An 18,355-nucleotide genomic window follows, 5' to 3' on the forward strand; every position below is an offset into this window, starting at 1 on the left:
TATAGAACCATAGAAAATCTGAAACCGAAACAAAGTTTGAAAATTTCATTGTTAAGCTTTTCTTTGAGGAGAGTTGCTTTAGAAGAAGATCGCCTTGATTTAAATTTAAATTCGTAAAGATTAATAGTTCTTTATTCTGTTCGAGATCTGCAAATCCAAAATGGTTTTTCTAGTTGTTTCGGCCTAGTTTTTCTTTTGCTTTTCCTCTTCCTTGAGCTGTTTTTCTCTGAGCTTTTCCTCCTCTTTGCGCTGTTTTTCCATTTGTTTTTCTTCCTCCTTAAGCTGTTTTTCTTTTAGTTTGCGCTCTTTTTGCCTCTTCTTTAAGAGTACCGGATCATCGCCCACATCGTAGTCTTCTTCAGGATCCTTTCGATCCTTATCTTCCTCTTCATCGGGAATTTGTTCAAGTCCCTAAAAAGATTTCGGGGTTTACATCTCAGTGGACAGAAACTCAGGGAAAACTACAGGAAAAACGCAAAAACGACCATTCAACTATCACTTCCGAACTATACGTTTTATTTATTCACTTTTGCACTTAAGCTTAATCGGAAAACTTCACTTAAATCGAATTATTTTTTCTCATCCGGTATGGCATCCAGACCCTGAAAAAAAATCGGGACGGTTCTGAATAGAGGATATCGATTCTTGAAACTTTTAAGATGGACATGCTTCAATGAATGGTGATAATGAACCAGTGCAAGATTAGTGGAACACTTAAGGACTATACGAAATCAAACAAAAAACATGGCAGGAATACATTTTCTAGTTAGGATAAATAAATCGGCCAAGTTAATATTTTTGTGGAAGAAAATAAATTAACAGAGTGCAACCCAGTTAGGAGCTAACATAAACAAGAGGAAGTCAAATGGTTAGTATTATTAGTGTAAGTTGAAATAGTAACGATAAAAAACTCCTAGACAAAGATTATTTAAATTTTTTTAGAAGATCTAATCAACGTAACTTAGCTTATTGTAAAAACAAAATCATTTCTTTAAATTGATCAATCTTAATCAATGAAAGCGATGAGAACACATAAAAAAAAATACATTTATTTTTAAATTGGTTAATACACAATTACAACCCTAATACGCAAACAGAAAACTGAGAATAATATCTATGAAAATTATGAATATTTTCGGAATTGTTAGGGTGAGATAACAAACTATTGCCGAGTATCAAAACGTGACCAATGCTGGCCTACAAAAATAGGTCTAAAGCAAGCAAGACTAGAAACACTATATCACTTACGTTCATCAAATAGGGATTGTCGGTCAGTCGGAAATCGCGCTGGTACATAACTCGGTCGAAACGTTCGTCCATGTTACGACGGAAAGCCTGTGGAGAATACAAGAACCATCAGAGACCCTGTAGAAAGTGCCCGATATCCTACATCGCTAATTGCGACTAGTACGTGGTTAAATAATGCTAAACAAATTCCGATTGGTGCACAATCAGCTGCGGTTATATAAGAATTTCGAGCTGCTGGGCCGGAATTGGGCCTCCCTGGAACTTACATTGCCGATCGTCAGCTTCTGCAGACCGTACATGGCGTATATGGGCACCGACAGGAGCGTGGTGATGATCACGGCGCCAGGTAAGATTTCGAACCACATATTGTCCGGAAAAAATGTTGTTTTTGTTATGATATTTTCGACAAATCGACACCAAGTGTGACCGCCACTCGACCCTTAAAACATACAAAAAGAGCTCCGAAAAATATACCAAGAAACTAGATTGTTAAACTAGAGAAGTATAAGTATCGATTAAAAATAACAGTGACAGAAAGTTAGACTGCTACTTCAATTTCAAAAACGGTTGACACTGGTGATTTGACTCTACCTTTCTAAACTTACTTAAAGCAAGTTTAACTCATTTGTAAACCTCATTGATACTCACATTCTAGTGATAGTTGAATAATCATAGGAATACCTGCTGTTTTAAAGCTTTCAAAATAATTTTTTAACTTCTAGCAAAAGAAGCAACCATTGGAAAAGTGTTTATTTTTTTAGTTGAGGATACAGAAATATCTATTTTTTGTATCAAACTCTTATAAGTTTAATTTTTGTTAATTTTTTGTTGTTTGGAACCCTATATTTGACCCATAAACAAGATAGGTAATATCTTAGTATATTTCACGCATTGAGTTGTTACATTTTTTTGCACTCAACTTTCGGTCTCACCAATTGTCAAACGAACAGCGACCAAGGAATTCGCGCAGAGTTCCGACCGCTACAACAACAACGACAGCGATAAGAACGAGAACAGCGACAAATTAGCGGAGAACAAGAACAGGAGCATGAGCATGGCCACCAGCGGTATTGTCGAGTCATTCCCCACGGGCGCCCTGGTTCCCAAGGCGGAAACGGGAGTGCTAAACTTCCTCCAGAAGTACCCGGAGTACGATGGACGCGACGTCACCATAGCCATCTTCGATTCCGGCGTTGATCCCCGGGCAACGGGACTGGAGGTGAGTTGGCACTTTTTGCAGATGGGTCTGCTTCTTCTTCCAAAAACAAATTGGTCCACCAGCTTATCCTTTTACCAGCTTATCCTTCCTCTTGTTCAGCTCTTTTCCTAATGTCCTTCCAGCTGCTTTTGCGCTTCCATTTTTTTTTTTTTTTAATTTTCTGGCTTTTCTTTCAATTACAGACCTTGTGCGATGGAAAGACAGTTAAAGTAATCGAGCGGTATGATTGCTCCGGATGCGGCGACGTGGACATGAAGAAGAAGCTCACGCCCGATGCGAATGGGAGCCTGAAGGGTCTGTCCGGCAACACGCTGAAACTGAGCCCGGAACTACTGGCCCTCAACACGGATCCAGACAAGGCGGTGCGAGTTGGCCTCAAAAGCTTCAGTGATTTGGTTCCGTCCAAGGTGAGAAACAATATAGTGGCCCAGGCCAAGCTGAAGCACTGGGACCAGCCGCACAAAACGGCCACGGCCAATGCTAGTCGCAAGATTGTCGAATTTGAGTCACAAAACCCAGGTGAGCTTATTGTCCTTCCTCCGACTTGTAACTAAAATACTACTCACAGGCGAAGCCTCCAAGCTGCCCTGGGACAAGAAGATAGTAAAGGAGAACCTGGACTTCGAGCTGGAGATGCTCAACAGCTACGAAAAGGTGTACGGCGACATTAAGACCTCGTACGATTGCATTCTTTTCCCCACGGCCGACGGCTGGCTTACAATCATCGACACCACGGAGAAGGGCGACTTAGAGCAGGCTCTGCGCATTGGCGAGTACTCGCGAACACACGAGACCCGAAACGTCGACGACTTCCTCTCGATCTCTGTAAACGTCCACGACGATGGCAACGTGCTGGAGGTGGTGGGCATGTGCTCGCCCCACGGCACTCATGTCTCGTCCATTGCTAGCGGGAACCACAGCTCCCGGGACGTGGATGGCGTGGCGCCGAACGCCAAGATCGTGTCAATGACCATCGGCGACGGACGACTGGGGTCCATGGAGACCGGAACAGCATTGGTGCGGGCCATGACCAAGGTGATGGAGCTGTGCCGCGACGGCAAGCGCATTGACGTGATCAACATGAGCTACGGCGAGCACGCCAACTGGTCGAACTCCGGGTAAGCAAGTCCGAATGGCCTGACGGCAGCTAATCCTCGAGTTGTGGATGTCTTTTAGTCTGGGGTCCGGGTCTGGCGAAATGCGTCGCAGAAGAAAGAAGACGAGTGCGTCGAGGTAAATGACATGTGAATTCCGAATACTCACACACTCCAGTCCTCTTGTCTCCGACACGTTTCTGCCGCCACACAAAACCTTGTTCTTATAATCGTTAATCAAACGAGAACTTTTAATCTTTATCTCCAATTCCTTGCAGCCGCATTGGGGAGCTGATGAACGAGGTGGTCAACAGGTACGGCGTTGTGTGGGTAGCCTCGGCTGGCAACCACGGCCCGGCTCTTTGTACCGTGGGCACTCCGCCGGACATCAGTCAGCCCAGCTTGATTGGCGTGGGTGCCTATGTGTCGCCCCAGATGATGGAGGCTGAGTACGCGATGAGGGAGAAGCTGCCTGGCAACGTGTATACCTGGACATCGCGCGATCCTTGCATCGACGGCGGCCAGGGCGTTACCGTGTGCGCTCCGGGGGGAGCCATTGCGTCCGTGCCGCAGTTTACCATGAGTAAGTCGCAGCTGATGAACGGCACAAGCATGGCGGCGCCACATGTCGCCGGCGCCGTCGCGCTGCTCATCTCCGGACTAAAGCAACAGAACATCGAGTATTCGCCGTACAGTATTAAGCGGGCGATCAGCGTCACTGCCACCAAGCTGGGCTACGTGGATCCCTTTGCCCAGGGAAATGGTTTGCTCAACGTGGAGAAGGCCTTTGAGCACTTGACAGAGCACCGGCAGTCCAAGGATAATATGCTAAGGTGGGTTGTCTTCAGCCATTTAAATGTTAGCAGCAATAAGCTTGCAAATTGAAAACGGCTATAAAAAACTGGTCTGTTGACAAAGTAATTACACCGGTTACTATTTCTGGTTTCATCTTTACGTTTTTTTTTTTTACGATAAACAATTTATGTTTGATAGCTATTCATTTATAAAAACAGTCAAATTTAAAGCGCAATAATTTTTGGTGTTTACGAGCTTATTAGAAATATGATAATCTGATGATATGATGCACGTTTTATGAGCTTTTAGATAAACTTTGCTTGCAGAAATAAAAAAACCAGCATTTAATCTCATGAAAGATGATGATATTACCCTGGCTAGTCATCTGTAGATATAATCTGCGATATTTACTGCACTTTGCCCTCGACTAATTTAACCCATTTCTTGCTTGTTTTTAATATTTTTTTAGGTTCTCCGTGCGCGTAGGCAACAACCAAGCAAAGGGTATTCATTTGCGCCAGGGCGTCCAACGTAACTACATTGATTACAATGTAAACATTGAGCCGATCTTTTTCAACGACAAGGAGGCTGGTAAGTGACGACTACAGTTAAAGTGAATGCTGCTCTCACTTTTGTTTTCTTGTAGATCCCAAGGACAAGTTCAACTTCAATGTGAGGCTGAATCTCATTTCCTCGCAGCCGTGGGTGCAGTGCGGAGCTTTCCTGGATCTGAGCTACGGCACCCGTACAATTGCGGTGCGCGTCGATCCAACTGGACTTCAACCGGGAGTTCATAGTGCAGTGTAAGAGGTTTCTTAGTCTGAAAATGCGTTATTGTTGATTCGAATTTTCCAAATCAATTCAGGATTCAAGCTTACGACACAGATTGTGTGCAGAAGGGCTCTCTTTTTGAGATCCCCGTCACGGTGGTGCAGCCTCATGTGCTGGATTCTGAACATAACAAGCCAGTCTTTGAACCCGCCTCTTCCAAGGGAGACAATAGCGTCGAGTTCCAGCCTAACACCATTCAGAGAGACTTTATCTTGGTGCCAGAAAACGCGACTTGGGCGGGTGAGTAATTTCATCCGAAAAATTGGTTCAAAAAAGTAATATTTTCCGCTTTGCAGAGCTGCGCATGCGCATCACCGATCCAAATCGTGGCAAGGACATTGGCAAGTTCTTTGTACACACGAATCAGCTGCTTCCCAAGCAATCTTGCCGCAAGTTGGAGACCATGAAGATCGTGGCAGTCGGATCAGAGAACGAATCCACTATGGCTTTCAAAGTTAAGGTGGGTAAATAAATTAATACTTCTCTTCCTATCTTTATAAACCAACTATTGCTCTGCAGTCTGGCAAGATTCTGGAGTTGTGCATTGCCAAGTATTGGTCCAACTATGGCCAGAGCCACCTGAAGTACAGCCTGCTGTTCCGCGGCGTTGAGGCCCACAATCCAAATGCCTGTAAGTGGATAGCATAATTATAAATTGCTTTATCAAACTCACAACGTTTAAAACTTTTAGATACAATGCATGCCGGAAGGGGCATTCACAAGCTAGAGATCGAAGCCCTGGTTTCGGAGGAACTGCAACCGTTGCTGCAGCTAAAGAACGCCGCAGTGGTGCTAAAGCCAACCGAGGCCAAGATCTCGCCACTTAGCGCCACGCGAGACGTTATTCCAGACGGACGTCAGGTGTACCAGAACCTGCTGGTCTTCAACTTGAACGTGGCCAAGCCCGCGGAGGTGGCACTGTACGCGCCCATTTTCAACGATATGTTGTACGAGTCGGAGTTCGAGTCCCAAATGTGGATGCTATACGATGCGAATAAGGCGCTGGTGGCTACCGGCGACGCTCACTCCCACACCTTTTTCACGAAACTGGAGAAGGGCGATTACACGATTCGACTGCAGGTACGCCACGAGAAGCGTGAGCTACTGGAGAAGATCTCGGAGGCCACCCTGGTAGCTTCCTTTAAGCTGACAAATATGCTCACCCTCGACTTCTTCGAGAACTACAACCAGTGTATTGTGGGCGGCCGCAAATTCGTATCATCCGTATTGAGGAACTCCTCGCGTGTGTTGTATATCGCTCCGATTCCCCAGGAGCGTCTTACAAAGGCCAATCTGCCTGCTCAATGCGCCTGGCTGAGCGGTAAACTAGTGTTTCCGCAGGACGAAGCTGGCCGTCGCGTAGCCCTGCACCCCTTCAACTACATCCTCAATCCCGCTGAGAAGAAGGCGCACACAAATGGCTCCGGCAATGGAACCAGCGCTGCAGGAACCACAGCTGCAGCAGCCGCCGCAGCCACTGCCAGTGCGACCAAGCCCAAGGCTCCGGCTACTCCACCGGCGGCCACAGCCGTAAACAATCCCGCTGCCGGCGATGGAGTCACCGTCCAAAGCGATACCCCGGTGGAGAGCAATGCCAGCCCCGCCTCGCCCAAAAAGGGAAAGACTAATGCCGACGATTATGCCGAGAGTTTGCGCGACTTCCAGTGCTCTCACATCACCAAGTGTGGTAGGCACATTATAAAAATTAAATTTTTATTTTTAAATCAAATCGAACTATTTATTCACAGATTTGGAGATGGCAGAGAAAATCTACAACGAAGTGGTGGCTGCCCATCCCAAGCATCTGCAGGCAAACCTGCTGCTTATCCAGAACATCGAGTCCAACCAATTGAAGTCACAACTGCCGCTATCCTTCGTTAATGCCCAAAAGACATCTCCGCCAGAAGCAGGCGAAGGTACCGACAAGCAGAAGGAGGATCAGAAGAAGCTGCGCAACGCCCTGGAACGTATTGTTAAGCTGGCCGATAAGGTGGTCCAAGATACCGATGTCGAGGCCTTACTCTCGTATTATGGTCTGAAGAACGATACCCGTGCCGATGCAGCCAAGATTAAGACGTATGTTGAGTGTTTGAGTTATGGCCTCCCGGCTTTAGTTAACATTACTCCCTTTTTAGCAACATGGACAAGCAAAAGAACAATCTCATTGAGGCCCTGAGCAAGAAGGGCATCGCCATCGCCAAACTGGCTGTTTTGGACGATAGCATTAACGATCGCCTGGCCGAGATAAACGATCTGTACACGGACATCATTAAGTTCGTGGACGCCAACGACTCTAAAGCCATTCAGTTTGCCCTGTGGCACGCCTATGCCCACGGTCACTACGGCCGCATGTACAAGTACGTGGTAAAGCTGATCGAGGAGAAACGCAGCCGCGATTACTTCGAGGAGCTGGCTGCCATCAATGGCGCCCTGGGTCACGAGCACATCCGGACTGCCATTAACCGTATGATGGCCACAGCCTTCCCCAGTGGCTTCCGTTTGTTCTAAACGCTGATCAGTAGTAGCCTCAAATTATTTACGCTCCGATGCGATTATTGTTTTTTACATAACTAAAGTAATCAATATGTATATGAATAAATGCTATTATTTGAAATTAAATGGGTTTTCTGTTTTTGAACTTGTTTATATTTTTTTCAATCATTTTAATTGCCAAAAAATATGCAGATTAAATGCTGTTTAAAGATCTCATCAGACAGAAACATAAAATATTAAATTGAAATATAATTTTAATATTCAAAGATAAAGTTTAACTTCTCGTAAGTCTACTTTCACAAAATAAAAAATACTTAGTAACGGAAAAATTTTAAATTCCTGGAACCGTTTCTTTAACTGTTTAAATGTTTTCCAGCACTGGCTTTTGGTAAATAAGCCGACTCCGCGCAACGGTCATACTCATTGCAGCAAAAAAACAAAAAACAATGCAGACGCACACGCGAGAGTAAAATGGGTAAGTTTGACAGAAAAAAGGCAGTTAAAAAGTGAAAAACGAGCTTATTGTGAAGCTAAATACCCGAACTCGCAGGTGACATGTGAAAATTGAACGAAAATCGCGAGGAAAATTGCTTTTTCCTGCTACGTAGTTTCCGATAGTCTTCCGCTTGCGTGAATAAGTGTGTGTGTGTGTATGTATTGGCCGATCGATTTTATTTTGCATATTCAAGGACAAGCGAAGTCCTGCGGGAAAGTGCTACCGGGACCCTTGCCAAATCGGGGTGGAGCCGGAAAACGGAACCGTTTATCAAGAGCTATGACTCAGTTACCTCCAATTCCCGGGACGTTATCAGCTCAGCAGTCGGTGTACATGCATTTGTTGCTCAACATCCACCCCCAATCCCTCATCCCACCTCCTGCTCCCTTGCCCACCCACTGTGTCAACTCCGGAGAGGACAAACAATGGCCCCTTGCAGTCGGATGACAAATGCGGGTGCAGCGACATTGTGAAAGAATGACTTGGAGTCTACAGATCCGACTAGCAGATACCTTTTGTACTTATCCTCTTTTTAGAAAGAAAACTAAGTATACCCCAAATAACCTTATTAGGTAGCTTGCATAAAAATGTTCAAATCTTTTTTTCTATTTTAATTCATTTGCTAAGAATAAAAATGAGTTCTATGAGCGTTATTAGGATTGTTACATACTTCGAGGCGCCGATAAATCTCAAGAGAGCAATAACTTACATATATTGAGATTCAAAAAGTGTACATTTATCTACTTTAAGATAATAAATGAGTACATATGTGTATGTCATTCCAATTATGTGCTTTGAAATCCAACTAGAACAAGTATATGAGTCTTAGATTTTTTAGGGTTGATATGTTTTAGGAGTTTCCTCAAATGATATTATGATATTTTAAATGAAAAGTTGGAAACTTTTTTAGTACCTCTTACTTTTCAGGGCTTTAGTTAAAGAAATTTTCAAGACATCGATACCACAATAAGCACTAAAGAATTTCAATGTCTCTGATCTGCAAGATGTTTGTATAGAGAGTAGAGAGATTCATTTTCAATCAGAGCTCTCTAGTGATTCTACCTGTTAGCGATTTCTGTGGGTAGCCAATACACCCGATTCAAACCTCTGCTAAGGGGTAAAAAGCAAGGCAATCGGAATTCTGTGTCAATGAGCTCACGTACTCCTGCCTAAATGTGTTTGTGTTCTGGGGTTGGGGGAGCGGAACTTTTGGGTATGCAGGAGATGTCTGTTTTATTTAATCATATTCAAAAATCCCATCTGCGTTGGCGGATCGATCGTTAAAGAAGTTATTTATTGCCTAGGGTATTCCCCCTTATGCTCGGCACACGAAAGATAAGGGCCCCCGAGATTTGCTTTTGTGCGCGCGGTCTTACTGTATATTTACTATATAATATATACCCAAGATCTTAATGTGTTTATTTTTGTACATTCCCCGCTTTCAGAGTATCCACAAATTGATTTATACGAATTCCTCACAGAGTCCGAACTGCAGCAGTACTACAATGCCGTCAAGTGAGTGACCCAAAAAGCGGAAGCAGCTCCCCAGCCCCAACTAAACCGACCCCCCTCCAAACTCTTTCCTCCCCCGCAGAAATGAATTGAAAATAACGAACGCGGCCCAGTTCAAGTATGCGGCGGATGAGGATTTGCGTTTCATCGGGCTCTCGCGCCCGGAAATCCGGAGGCTCCGCAAGTTCTACGAGAAGCACTTCCCCCACAGCTACCTCAGCAAGATCAAGCGTCTGCTGCAGGCGCCCGGAACGATGGTAAAGCGGGAGGAGGCGCCCGCCGGCGGAGGTCAAGTGGCGCCCGATGGGAGTGGTGCCTCCGCATGCTCGTCCCTGGCAGCCAAGAACGGGGCCAGTTCGCCAGGCAAGGTGCCCAACAACAAGCACATTATTCCGGCGGACTCCATTAGTGTTAACAAGCAACTGGGCACCGGCGAGTTTGGGATCGTCCAGCAGGGCGTCTGGTCCAATGGCAGCGAGAGGGTGAGTTTCGATTAGCTATTACCATACACATAAGTGATCTAATCCGTCTTCTGCAGATCCAAGTGGCTATTAAATGCCTGTGTCGCGAACGGATGCAGTCGAATCCCATGGAGTTCCTCAAGGAGGCGGCCATCATGCATTCCATCGAGCACGAGAACATCGTGCGGCTGTACGGCGTCGTCTTGGCCACCGACTCGCTCATGCTGGTCACCGAGCTGGCTCATCTGCGCTCGCTTCTGGAGTGCCTCAAGGACTCGGGGCTGCGTGTCAGTTTCCTCACCATACCCACGCTCTGTGAGTTCGCCCTGCAGATCTGCAATGGAATGCGCTACCTGGAGCAGAAGCGCCTCATCCACAGAGACCTGGCGGCTCGGAATATCCTGGTGTTCAGCAAGGACAAGGTCAAGATCTCCGACTTTGGCTTGTCGCGTGCGCTGGGCGTGGGCAAGGACTACTATAAGACCAACTTCAATGTGAACCTAAAACTGCCGATTGCGTGGTGTGCACCCGAGTGCATCAACTATCTGCGCTTCACCAACGCTTCCGATGTGTGGGCCTTTGGGGTCTGCCTGTGGGAGATGTTTTCGTACGGCTTCCAGCCATGGGCGGCACTGACCGGCCTGCAGATCCTCGAGGCCATCGACGCACCCAACTACCAGCGACTGGAGCAACCCGACTGCTGTCCCAGCGAGTACTACACTCTGATGATGAAGTGCTGGCAGGACGATGCCGCCAAGCGACCGCGCTTTGGAGAGATCTACGATCTACTACCCGATATGAAGCCGGAGCAGCTGAAGGCCGTGGTGAACTGTTCAGAGCCCAAGAAGGACCATCTTCTGTATCGCCAGGGCGATATTATAAGCGTCCTTGATCGAAACACGGGCACGCCCTTCTGGAAAGGAGTGCTCAGTACCGGGAAGACGGGCTACTTTAACCCTTCCAACACGGTGGCCTTCCTGGAAGGTCTTCCCAGCTCTAGCCGCGACTCCTTCAGCCGGGTGAGCGATCATAGGATCAGCAAGCGCAAGTTACGCACCGAGATGATTTCAAAGCCGCAAAACGATTTTAAGCATACCGGCCACGTGGGCATTGACGGAGCCACCTTTGGAGACATCGCCTTCCTGGGAAGTTCGCAGAATGTGAGTAACATGATCCAGTCGAATGCGTTCTCCAGACTTATTTATTTTGTTTTCCTCAGTACAACCATGTGCCCAAGCAGATTGTGACGCCCTACAAGCCCTCGGAGGACATTGAGCAGACGCCACTCCTACTGCCGCCGACGCCCACGAGTCCAGACTCTCTGCAGACCGCCAGTGGGTATTTCCCAGAGGGTGCCAGCAGCGGAGGCGCCATGGGCACTTCCATGAACCCCACATTCATTCCATCCGCCGAACACACGCCCAAGCTGATATCCACGAACGGCCAAAGCTCATTCGACTTTGCCACCGGGTCCACCAATCCGTTTTTCCTCAACAGAGGCGACGATGAACTGGAGTTTGGCCTTCACAACAACAACTACGGAGCGGATGGCAAGAGCATTCATTCGGGCGAACCGGGCTGGCGACCCAGTTCCCGCACTGTTGCGGATGATCCCCACGAGTATCACGAAATATCGGATGATGAAATGGCTGCCGACAAGCTGGACTTTGGGCCATCGCTAATGGACGAGATCAACTCGATGTTTGGATCGATAAGCGGGGCTTCCGGCAGCCACCCCAAGTCGCCCGGATTTGATCATGTGAACAGCAAGAACGAGTTTGCCGAAATGTCGGCCAAACTGGGGCAAAAGAATGGCGACACCAATGGCAACAAGCATGGCCATGGCCTGCTGCCCACGCTCTCGAAAAAGAAGTCGTCGGGCACCGTGAAACCCATTTCTGTAAAGGATGAGAAGATTCTCAACCATGCCATCGAGATAGCCAACGAGATTAGTGCCAGGTGAGTTGGGATCCTTAAGGCTTTGGAACAGCAGCTTATTAAAATGGTTCCTTCTTTTAGATCAATGATTGATCTGGTCTCTGATCAAACTCCCGCCATGCACAGTCCGAAGCGCAAGTTCAGCTTCAGGTTCCCGCATTTGAGTAACAATGGTGGGGCTGAGAAGGCCAGCGGACTGGGAGGTGCCAGTGGATCCGCCCACACTCCCACACACGGCAACGCCTCACCCTTTTCCAAGAAGAAGAACTTCACTGAGGAGCTGCAGAGCATTCCGGACATACAGGTGAGCAACTCAAAGGGGTAGATCAGTTTAGTTCCTCAGTAGCGCTACGCAATCCATCCCTGTTTCTGAAATAGATTCTAATCCTCGAGTTTTGTCTACACTCTGCTTTTTCTTCTCCACCTACATCGTTGCCCTTTCATTTCCCCTTTTGCGTTTGCGTTTTGGCTTTTTGTTTTGGTTGTGTTCTCGTTTTGCTCCTCCATCGCGATCCGAGCAGCGTTTCCGCTCGCTGAGCGAGATCAAGAACAGCACAGATCTGCGGGTGCCCATCTTCGACAAGGAGAGCTCCGACTTTCTGTTCCAGAAGTCGCGTGAGATACTCAGCAGGCCGTTGAATCTGGAGCGGGAGCGGGAGCGGGCGGAGGATCAGCCGTCGAAGAGCATCGACGACAACATAATGGACATTGAGAACACCTTGAAAGCGCTCAATCTGGACTTCATGCACACGTACACGGAGCTGGATAAGAGCGACTCCAACGACACGATCCTCAATGACCAGCTGCCGCAGCTGCTGAGTCTGGACGATGGCATCAGCAGTGCCACCGGCAGCCTCAAGTCGGCGGTCTACAGCTACAGCAACGGAGTGCAGACCATGTTCGACTTCAACGCGGCCACCAGTCATCTGGACAAGCACCTGCAGTACATGCACAACCAGGCGCAGCTGAGCGCCGCTGCTCCCGTCGATCCCAAGCCCATGGAGGACAAGCGCTCCAGTACTCCGGACACGGGCTTCGCCTCCAGGGACACGAACATCTCGTTGTCGCGCCGCAGCAGCCAAAAGTCAAGCTACAGTCCCCAGGAGAGCTTTCACTATCCCTTAAAAGGAGAGGCTTTGTTCAGCGCTCCACCTGTGGTCATGTCCGGAGGCTACTCCACGCTGAAGGATGAGCTGGGCTACGAGCGTTTCGGAAACGGAGCCACCAAGCAAATGCTGGCCAGCGCCTCGCCCATCAAGTCGGGAGCGGGTTTGAATGCCAGCAGTGGATCCGTGTACATGGGATCGAAGGGATACCGCCAACGTTCGACGTCCTTCAACGAGAGCTTTCATCCCATATCACCGGTTCTCTCGGAGCCGCCGCAGCGGGAGAGGGGCGTTATCCATCGGCAGGTGAGGATGGAGCACCAGCCGCCGCTACCACGTCGTTCCGCCTCGTATAAGCCTCGCTCCATCAGAGCTCGCACCCTCCGGCGGTTGAGCTACAATCCCATGACCCTGGACTCGAGTTCTTCCAGCGGGGAGGAGCCGGTGAAGCCCAGTTTGGCCCGCTCCGAGTGCGACATCCGAGCCAGAGTGACGGCCAGCTCGAATTCCTCGTTGGGGAGACGGCGGCGCGCGGGAATGAATCGCCAGGTGCAGTCCGCCTGCCACGACGAGCGAGAGGTTATCATTTCGCCCCGTCAAATCTACGGCTCCAACTCGAGCATCAAGTCGGCACCGCACTACAACATTGGGGGACAGCGGCGCAGCTTCCACAGAGGAGGCACTGGCATGATGGGCACTGGCTACGAGCAGTTCCAATATGACGAGCGCATTTACGATTTCGGAGGTCGTGGTCCCGGCAACAACTACAACATGGCCCACGCCAGTTACCTCAGCTCAAGCCAAAAGCCCAGCTATCTCCTCAACGGATCGGAGTTGCCCGGATCGGGGTCGGGATCCTCTTCGGCCGCCTCGTCGGCAGTGCAGGCCACCTACAGGCAAGCAGCCGGTGCCACCATTCAGAGACCAATGAGCGGCGGAGCTGCCTTGCACGAATTCGACATTAGTCGGCTGACGGGCAAGAGTCCCACGTCCACGAACTTCGTGGGCAGCTCACCGGAGGAGCTGAAGCAGCGCCAGCTCTCGGCGGGCTCCCTGCTGGCGCCCAGCAACAAGTCGGCGAAGCCACAGCGGCCCACGGAGTTCCACTGGCCGGAGAAGATTCACGCCTCGGCGGTGAAGCAGCACGAGATGCACTGGCGGCAAATGCAGCAGCAGCAGCTAACGACATCAACGATTATTAGTGCAGCGGGTGGAGTGGCTGGTCCCGCCCGGAGGTCCAGTGACAGCTCGTCCTCGTCCAGCACCGAGAGTGGGGATGAGTTCCAGTTCCGGCGAGAGTTCGTCGCGCCGAGAATTCCGCCCAGTCCGGCTCCATAACTAAGGAAAATGCTGAAATACGTTCTCAATTTACTGTTCGGCAACGTGTTGTCCGATTAGAGGCGACGGAAAGGTGGGATGGTGGGAATCGGATCCGGAAGGTCGTGGTCACGGATGGCAGCTTCGTGGAGCGCGGAGCTTGGCGGTGTTGTGTTTGTGCTAATGTCTGTGTGTGAGGTGGGGGCAGCGTTGAGTGTTGGCGTCGAAGAGTAAATTGTAGAAGTATTTACAGCGAGTAGATTATATATTTTTTGGATTTGTATTTTTTGAAGCGAGATGAGAGTGTGCCTTATAGGAAAACACCGAAGACCTCTCAGAACAGATAATAATGATGTGCAGATCAGCTGCGCAGCTTCCAACCATCGCATCACCAACCACATAGTTCATCATCATAAGCTCAACTCAGTTTTAATGGAGCAATATAAGCAGCTACCCTCTTCGATTCGATTGAGTTTGTCGGAATAGATGCCCATTTTTTGAAAGTGTTATTTTTATCGCAGATGCAAGTGCATTCCTAGTCCCTATTCCGTCTAATTTAATCCAATCGAACAGTGGTAATATCTCTGAAATTTTCTCTGCATCTCTCAAACGGAAAAGTACTCTATTCAGTAGCCTATAGTCAGTATACAAAGCGTTTCTTCAACTTTTCACTACCACAAACGGATAAAACAAAGATATGGCTTCCAAACGGAATAGAAAATGTTCAATAAATCTTTTCAAAGAGAACCCAACAAGAGCTTGGTTGTCGGAAACAGTATGTCAAGGCACACGGCAAACACAAACACTCACACTTATTGGGGGGACTCCAACTAGACAGGGTATTACCTATTACCTATTACCAATTACCAATTACCAGTGAGAACTGCAGAACTTTGGAACTCACAGCGGTAATTTTAAGCCACACACAGACACGGAAAGACACACAGAAAGACAGACACCCACACAAAACTGTTGACAATCCTCAGAACTTGTCCACATCAAAGAAACATTCGTCGGAGCAAGAATCCCGTACGGATTATGTGCCATATCCTGACGCTTGCATTTTTTATAAAACCAAAGCTAAAGCGAAACCAAAAGTGAAAACCACACAAGTTAAACGATACCGAAACCAAGAGAAGCATTTAAGCTCACTTTAACTAGAGTGTCGAACCCTATAGTATCTTTAAGATTTGAGATTGAAAAGTCAAGAATTGGCCTACTAACCAAAACGAAACCAAAAGCAAACTTCAATTAAATTGGCGACGCGTGGAAAGCGTCCAACATTTTTGATAACCTCACTAAGAATATATTATACGGATTATACTTACTAAAAGATTTTCGCATTCTATGCATTTATGGATAAACTCAAATTGAAAATATGATATACAGATTATATATACACCTACTTAAATCTAAATCAACCTAATATATGTATACAAGTATAAAGGCGTATGCGGTAATGTAAGCATTACGGAACATGATATTCTAAACTATGCGTTCGAAGCGTTTCAACCCAGAGAACATTAAACTTAATGAAAACCAAAATTTACTCAAGTATTATACAAAAACCCCAAAACAACTAAATTAAACTAAACTAAATTCAACTAAGCAACAACTATTTGGAAAACGAGAAAAGTTTGCATTCTAAGAACCAAACAAGTTAATTGGTAATCAAAATAAAAAGAAAATGTTGTGCATATTTAAAGGGATTTAATAAAGAAAAACTAATTCTGAATTTCAATTCTCGACTTGGCTTTATTTGGTGATTGAACACTAATAGTATTAATTTCCTGCACCGCTTTAGTTATAATTTTTTTGGTACCCCAACATTTTCGTTTTGTACAATATCATTTCCATTCACTTTATTCCCACCCCGCAAAAACAGTCGCTGATCGGCAAAGAAGGACTGGAAGCCTACAACACCCTGATCGAGCGCAAGGCCCTGCTGGACATCGGACCCAGTCCGGCGGCCACGTTGCTCCGCCACCTGGACACCGACGAATTCGACCTGCAGAGTCTCCACCAGTCGCAGCGCCCGATGACCTTACCCACCCGAGGAGCCGCCCAGCGGGTGCGAAAGGCGGAACTGGCCGCCGGCTTGAGTCGCCACAACGATGAGAACTCAAACTCGCTGGAGGCCTGCGAAAGTCCCAGCTACATGACCCACGGCAGCTACAAGTTTCCCGAGCCGCAGCAGGCGGAGCAGCAGCAGCAGCAGCCTGAACCGGAGTCACCCAATCCCATTCCCCTGCCGCCGCGCGAGGGCAAGAAGCAGGTCAAGACCAGCACCAAGCGCCATGTGCGCAAGTATCCGCTGATCATTCCGGCCAACGGACTGCAGCGCACGCTCAGCAAACTGACGGACTTTGGAGAAGACGCCGTGAGAACTCCGGAGATCTCCTCCTCCGCCCAACAGCAACCAAGTCGCGCCATCGAAGTGGTGGCCGCCGTCCGACCGAACAGTATGCGCCGCCCGTCGCGCGCCTCTGAGCGGGAATACGAGAACATGCCGGCGGTGGGCAGTGAGTCCTCCCACACGTACCAGAACCTGGACAAGCTGGCTTCTGCACCAGCGGATGCTGCTGGATTAACGGACACCGCTTCGCTGCAGTTTGAGTCCATTCTTGAGGCGGACTCCAGCAAGGAGGGTATCCTGCAGTCGCCGGACGTAACAGATGGCTTCTACAACTTTTCGATTCAGAAGGAGCACTACAACAAGGGCAGGGATGCCGAGTTCGAGGCCACCCAGATTTCCGGGCTGTATGTAAACGATGACGAGCTGCGCAACCTGGACATCGAGAGCAGCCGAAAGACCGCCACTCCCGGCAGTAGTTGCAGCGCCTTGGAGTCGGAGGCAAGCCAACAGGACTCTCAGCCTCCGGCAGAAGCTGCTCCGGAAGTCAGTCGTCGCTTCTCCAGTGCGGACAATGAGCTGGCAGGAAATGCTCTGTTCAAGAAGGTTCGAGCCTCCGTCAACATGGCCATGAATCGGAACTCCGTTGCCGAAACCAGCTCGAGCAGTTGCCAACCGGGAGGAGCTTCTGCCAAGCCGCAAACCGAAGCGGAATACTTTGCAGCCACTGCGGCTCGGCTGGCGGACTCGAACTCGGTTAGCTGCGAGGACCTGCTGGAATTCTCCGACAAGAAACCCAAGGGATGCGAGAGAGGCGTGGATTCGGATGAAGTGCGCATCATGGTGAAAGTACTTGGCAAGGATGTGAGTTACCTTTCATATTTTGTGAACTAGCATATACTAATCTTAAACACTTTTCCACAGAGCACTCCCAATCGATGCCTGGGCGCCCTGGAGTTCATCAACTGGGACGTTCACAAGTCCATTAAACTCATCAAGCTGCAGAACCTGGTCAGCGAGGCCAATCTCTCTCTGGAAGCCTCCTTCGAGGCGCTGCAGCAGCACGAATGGGATCTGCACACGACGGCCCACAAACTGAATGGCCTTAAACTTTAAATACTCCTCTAAGGCCACCCACTTCTCGATCAACTTGATCTGTTCTAAACGACCGCCGTTGCCTTAACCTCATAACTATCGATTCTAATTCGTAGGCTAAGCATTGGATAGATTTAAGCAACACGCAAGTAACGTAATCACTGCTAGCCATTGGCTTCCTTCATTCGGATCGATCGAATCTCAGCATGTACTTATTCGCGCATGCTAGGTCTGCATGCAAGTTACCAGCATCAAAATACACATTTATACATCTTTATAGAAATTTTCAATAAATTATAAACTTTTTTATATACAAGCTTGATAAAAGATTTTTGCATATAAAAGATTTCAGATTGTACATAATTGATTTCGTTATTTTTAATACACAGGTTGAATC

At 48.1% G+C, this 18,355-nt stretch overlaps 3 protein-coding genes across 5 annotated transcripts; 2 read left to right on the top strand and 1 right to left on the bottom strand.

Annotated features, from left to right (window-relative positions):
- Positions 1-98: 98 nt before the first annotated feature.
- LOC108096624 (glutamic acid-rich protein) lies at positions 99-1,717 on the bottom strand. Of its 2 annotated transcripts, none has more exons than XM_017198370.2 (3): positions 1,515-1,717; positions 1,249-1,335; positions 99-411 (listed from the first exon to the last, which is right to left on the bottom strand). In XM_017198370.2, the coding sequence occupies exons 1-3, from the start codon at positions 1,611-1,613 to the stop codon at positions 184-186; spliced, it is 414 nt and encodes a 137-aa protein (XP_017053859.1). In that variant the 5' UTR covers positions 1,614-1,717; the 3' UTR covers positions 99-183. The 2 variants fall into 2 exon arrangements, with proteins under 2 accessions (XP_017053859.1, XP_017053860.1); XM_017198371.1 differs by lacking the exon at positions 99-411 and adding an exon at positions 488-602 and having other exon boundaries at positions 1,515-1,703.
- Positions 1,718-2,174: 457 nt separating this feature from the next.
- On the top strand, positions 2,175-7,801 carry LOC108096622 (tripeptidyl-peptidase 2). Its single transcript, XM_017198368.2, has 12 exons — positions 2,175-2,467; positions 2,650-2,986; positions 3,036-3,585; positions 3,840-4,394; positions 4,826-4,947; positions 5,003-5,159; positions 5,222-5,427; positions 5,484-5,647; positions 5,707-5,818; positions 5,879-6,874; positions 6,936-7,263; positions 7,323-7,801. The coding sequence occupies exons 1-12, from the start codon at positions 2,297-2,299 to the stop codon at positions 7,693-7,695; spliced, it is 4,071 nt and encodes a 1,356-aa protein (XP_017053857.1). The 5' UTR covers positions 2,175-2,296; the 3' UTR covers positions 7,696-7,801.
- Positions 7,802-8,083: 282 nt separating this feature from the next.
- Positions 8,084-18,278, top strand: LOC108096620 (activated Cdc42 kinase-like). 2 transcript variants are annotated; one of them, XM_017198365.2, is made up of 8 exons: positions 8,084-8,155; positions 9,622-9,691; positions 9,771-10,170; positions 10,227-11,309; positions 11,369-12,108; positions 12,169-12,391; positions 16,396-17,727; positions 17,788-18,278. In XM_017198365.2, exons 1-8 carry the CDS (start codon positions 8,152-8,154, stop codon positions 17,977-17,979), a joined length of 4,044 nt encoding a protein of 1,347 aa, XP_017053854.1. In that variant the 5' UTR covers positions 8,084-8,151; the 3' UTR covers positions 17,980-18,278. The 2 variants fall into 2 exon arrangements, with proteins under 2 accessions (XP_017053854.1, XP_017053853.1); XM_017198364.1 differs by lacking the exons at positions 16,396-17,727; positions 17,788-18,278 and adding an exon at positions 12,609-16,251.
- Positions 18,279-18,355: the final 77 nt, after the last annotated feature.

The sequence above is a fragment of the Drosophila ficusphila genome, unplaced genomic scaffold, assembly GCF_018152265.1.
Source record: "Drosophila ficusphila isolate 14025-0441.05 unplaced genomic scaffold, ASM1815226v1 contig_414, whole genome shotgun sequence".
In the NCBI taxonomy this organism is placed as follows: Eukaryota; Metazoa; Arthropoda; class Insecta; order Diptera; family Drosophilidae; genus Drosophila; species Drosophila ficusphila.

Coding starts and splice junctions, on each gene's coding strand:
- LOC108096624 (XM_017198370.2), bottom strand. CDS start 1,613: ATGTGGTTCGAAATCTTACCTGGCGCCGTGATCATCACCACGCTCCTG. Junction 1,336..1,514: donor AGAAGCTGACGATCGGCAAT/GTAAGTTCCAGG, acceptor TATTCTCCACAG/GCTTTCCGTCGTAACATGGA. Junction 412..1,248: donor ACAATCCCTATTTGATGAAC/GTAAGTGATATA, acceptor AAATCTTTTTAG/GGACTTGAACAAATTCCCGA.
- LOC108096622 (XM_017198368.2), top strand. CDS start 2,297: ATGAGCATGGCCACCAGCGGTATTGTCGAGTCATTCCCCACGGGCGCC. Junction 5,160..5,221: donor CCGGGAGTTCATAGTGCAGT/GTAAGAGGTTTC, acceptor AAATCAATTCAG/GATTCAAGCTTACGACACAG. Junction 5,428..5,483: donor AGAAAACGCGACTTGGGCGG/GTGAGTAATTTC, acceptor TCCGCTTTGCAG/AGCTGCGCATGCGCATCACC.
- LOC108096620 (XM_017198364.1), top strand. Junction 9,692..9,770: donor CAGTACTACAATGCCGTCAA/GTGAGTGACCCA, acceptor CCTCCCCCGCAG/AAATGAATTGAAAATAACGA. Junction 12,392..12,608: donor AGAGCATTCCGGACATACAG/GTGAGCAACTCA, acceptor CGATCCGAGCAG/CGTTTCCGCTCGCTGAGCGA.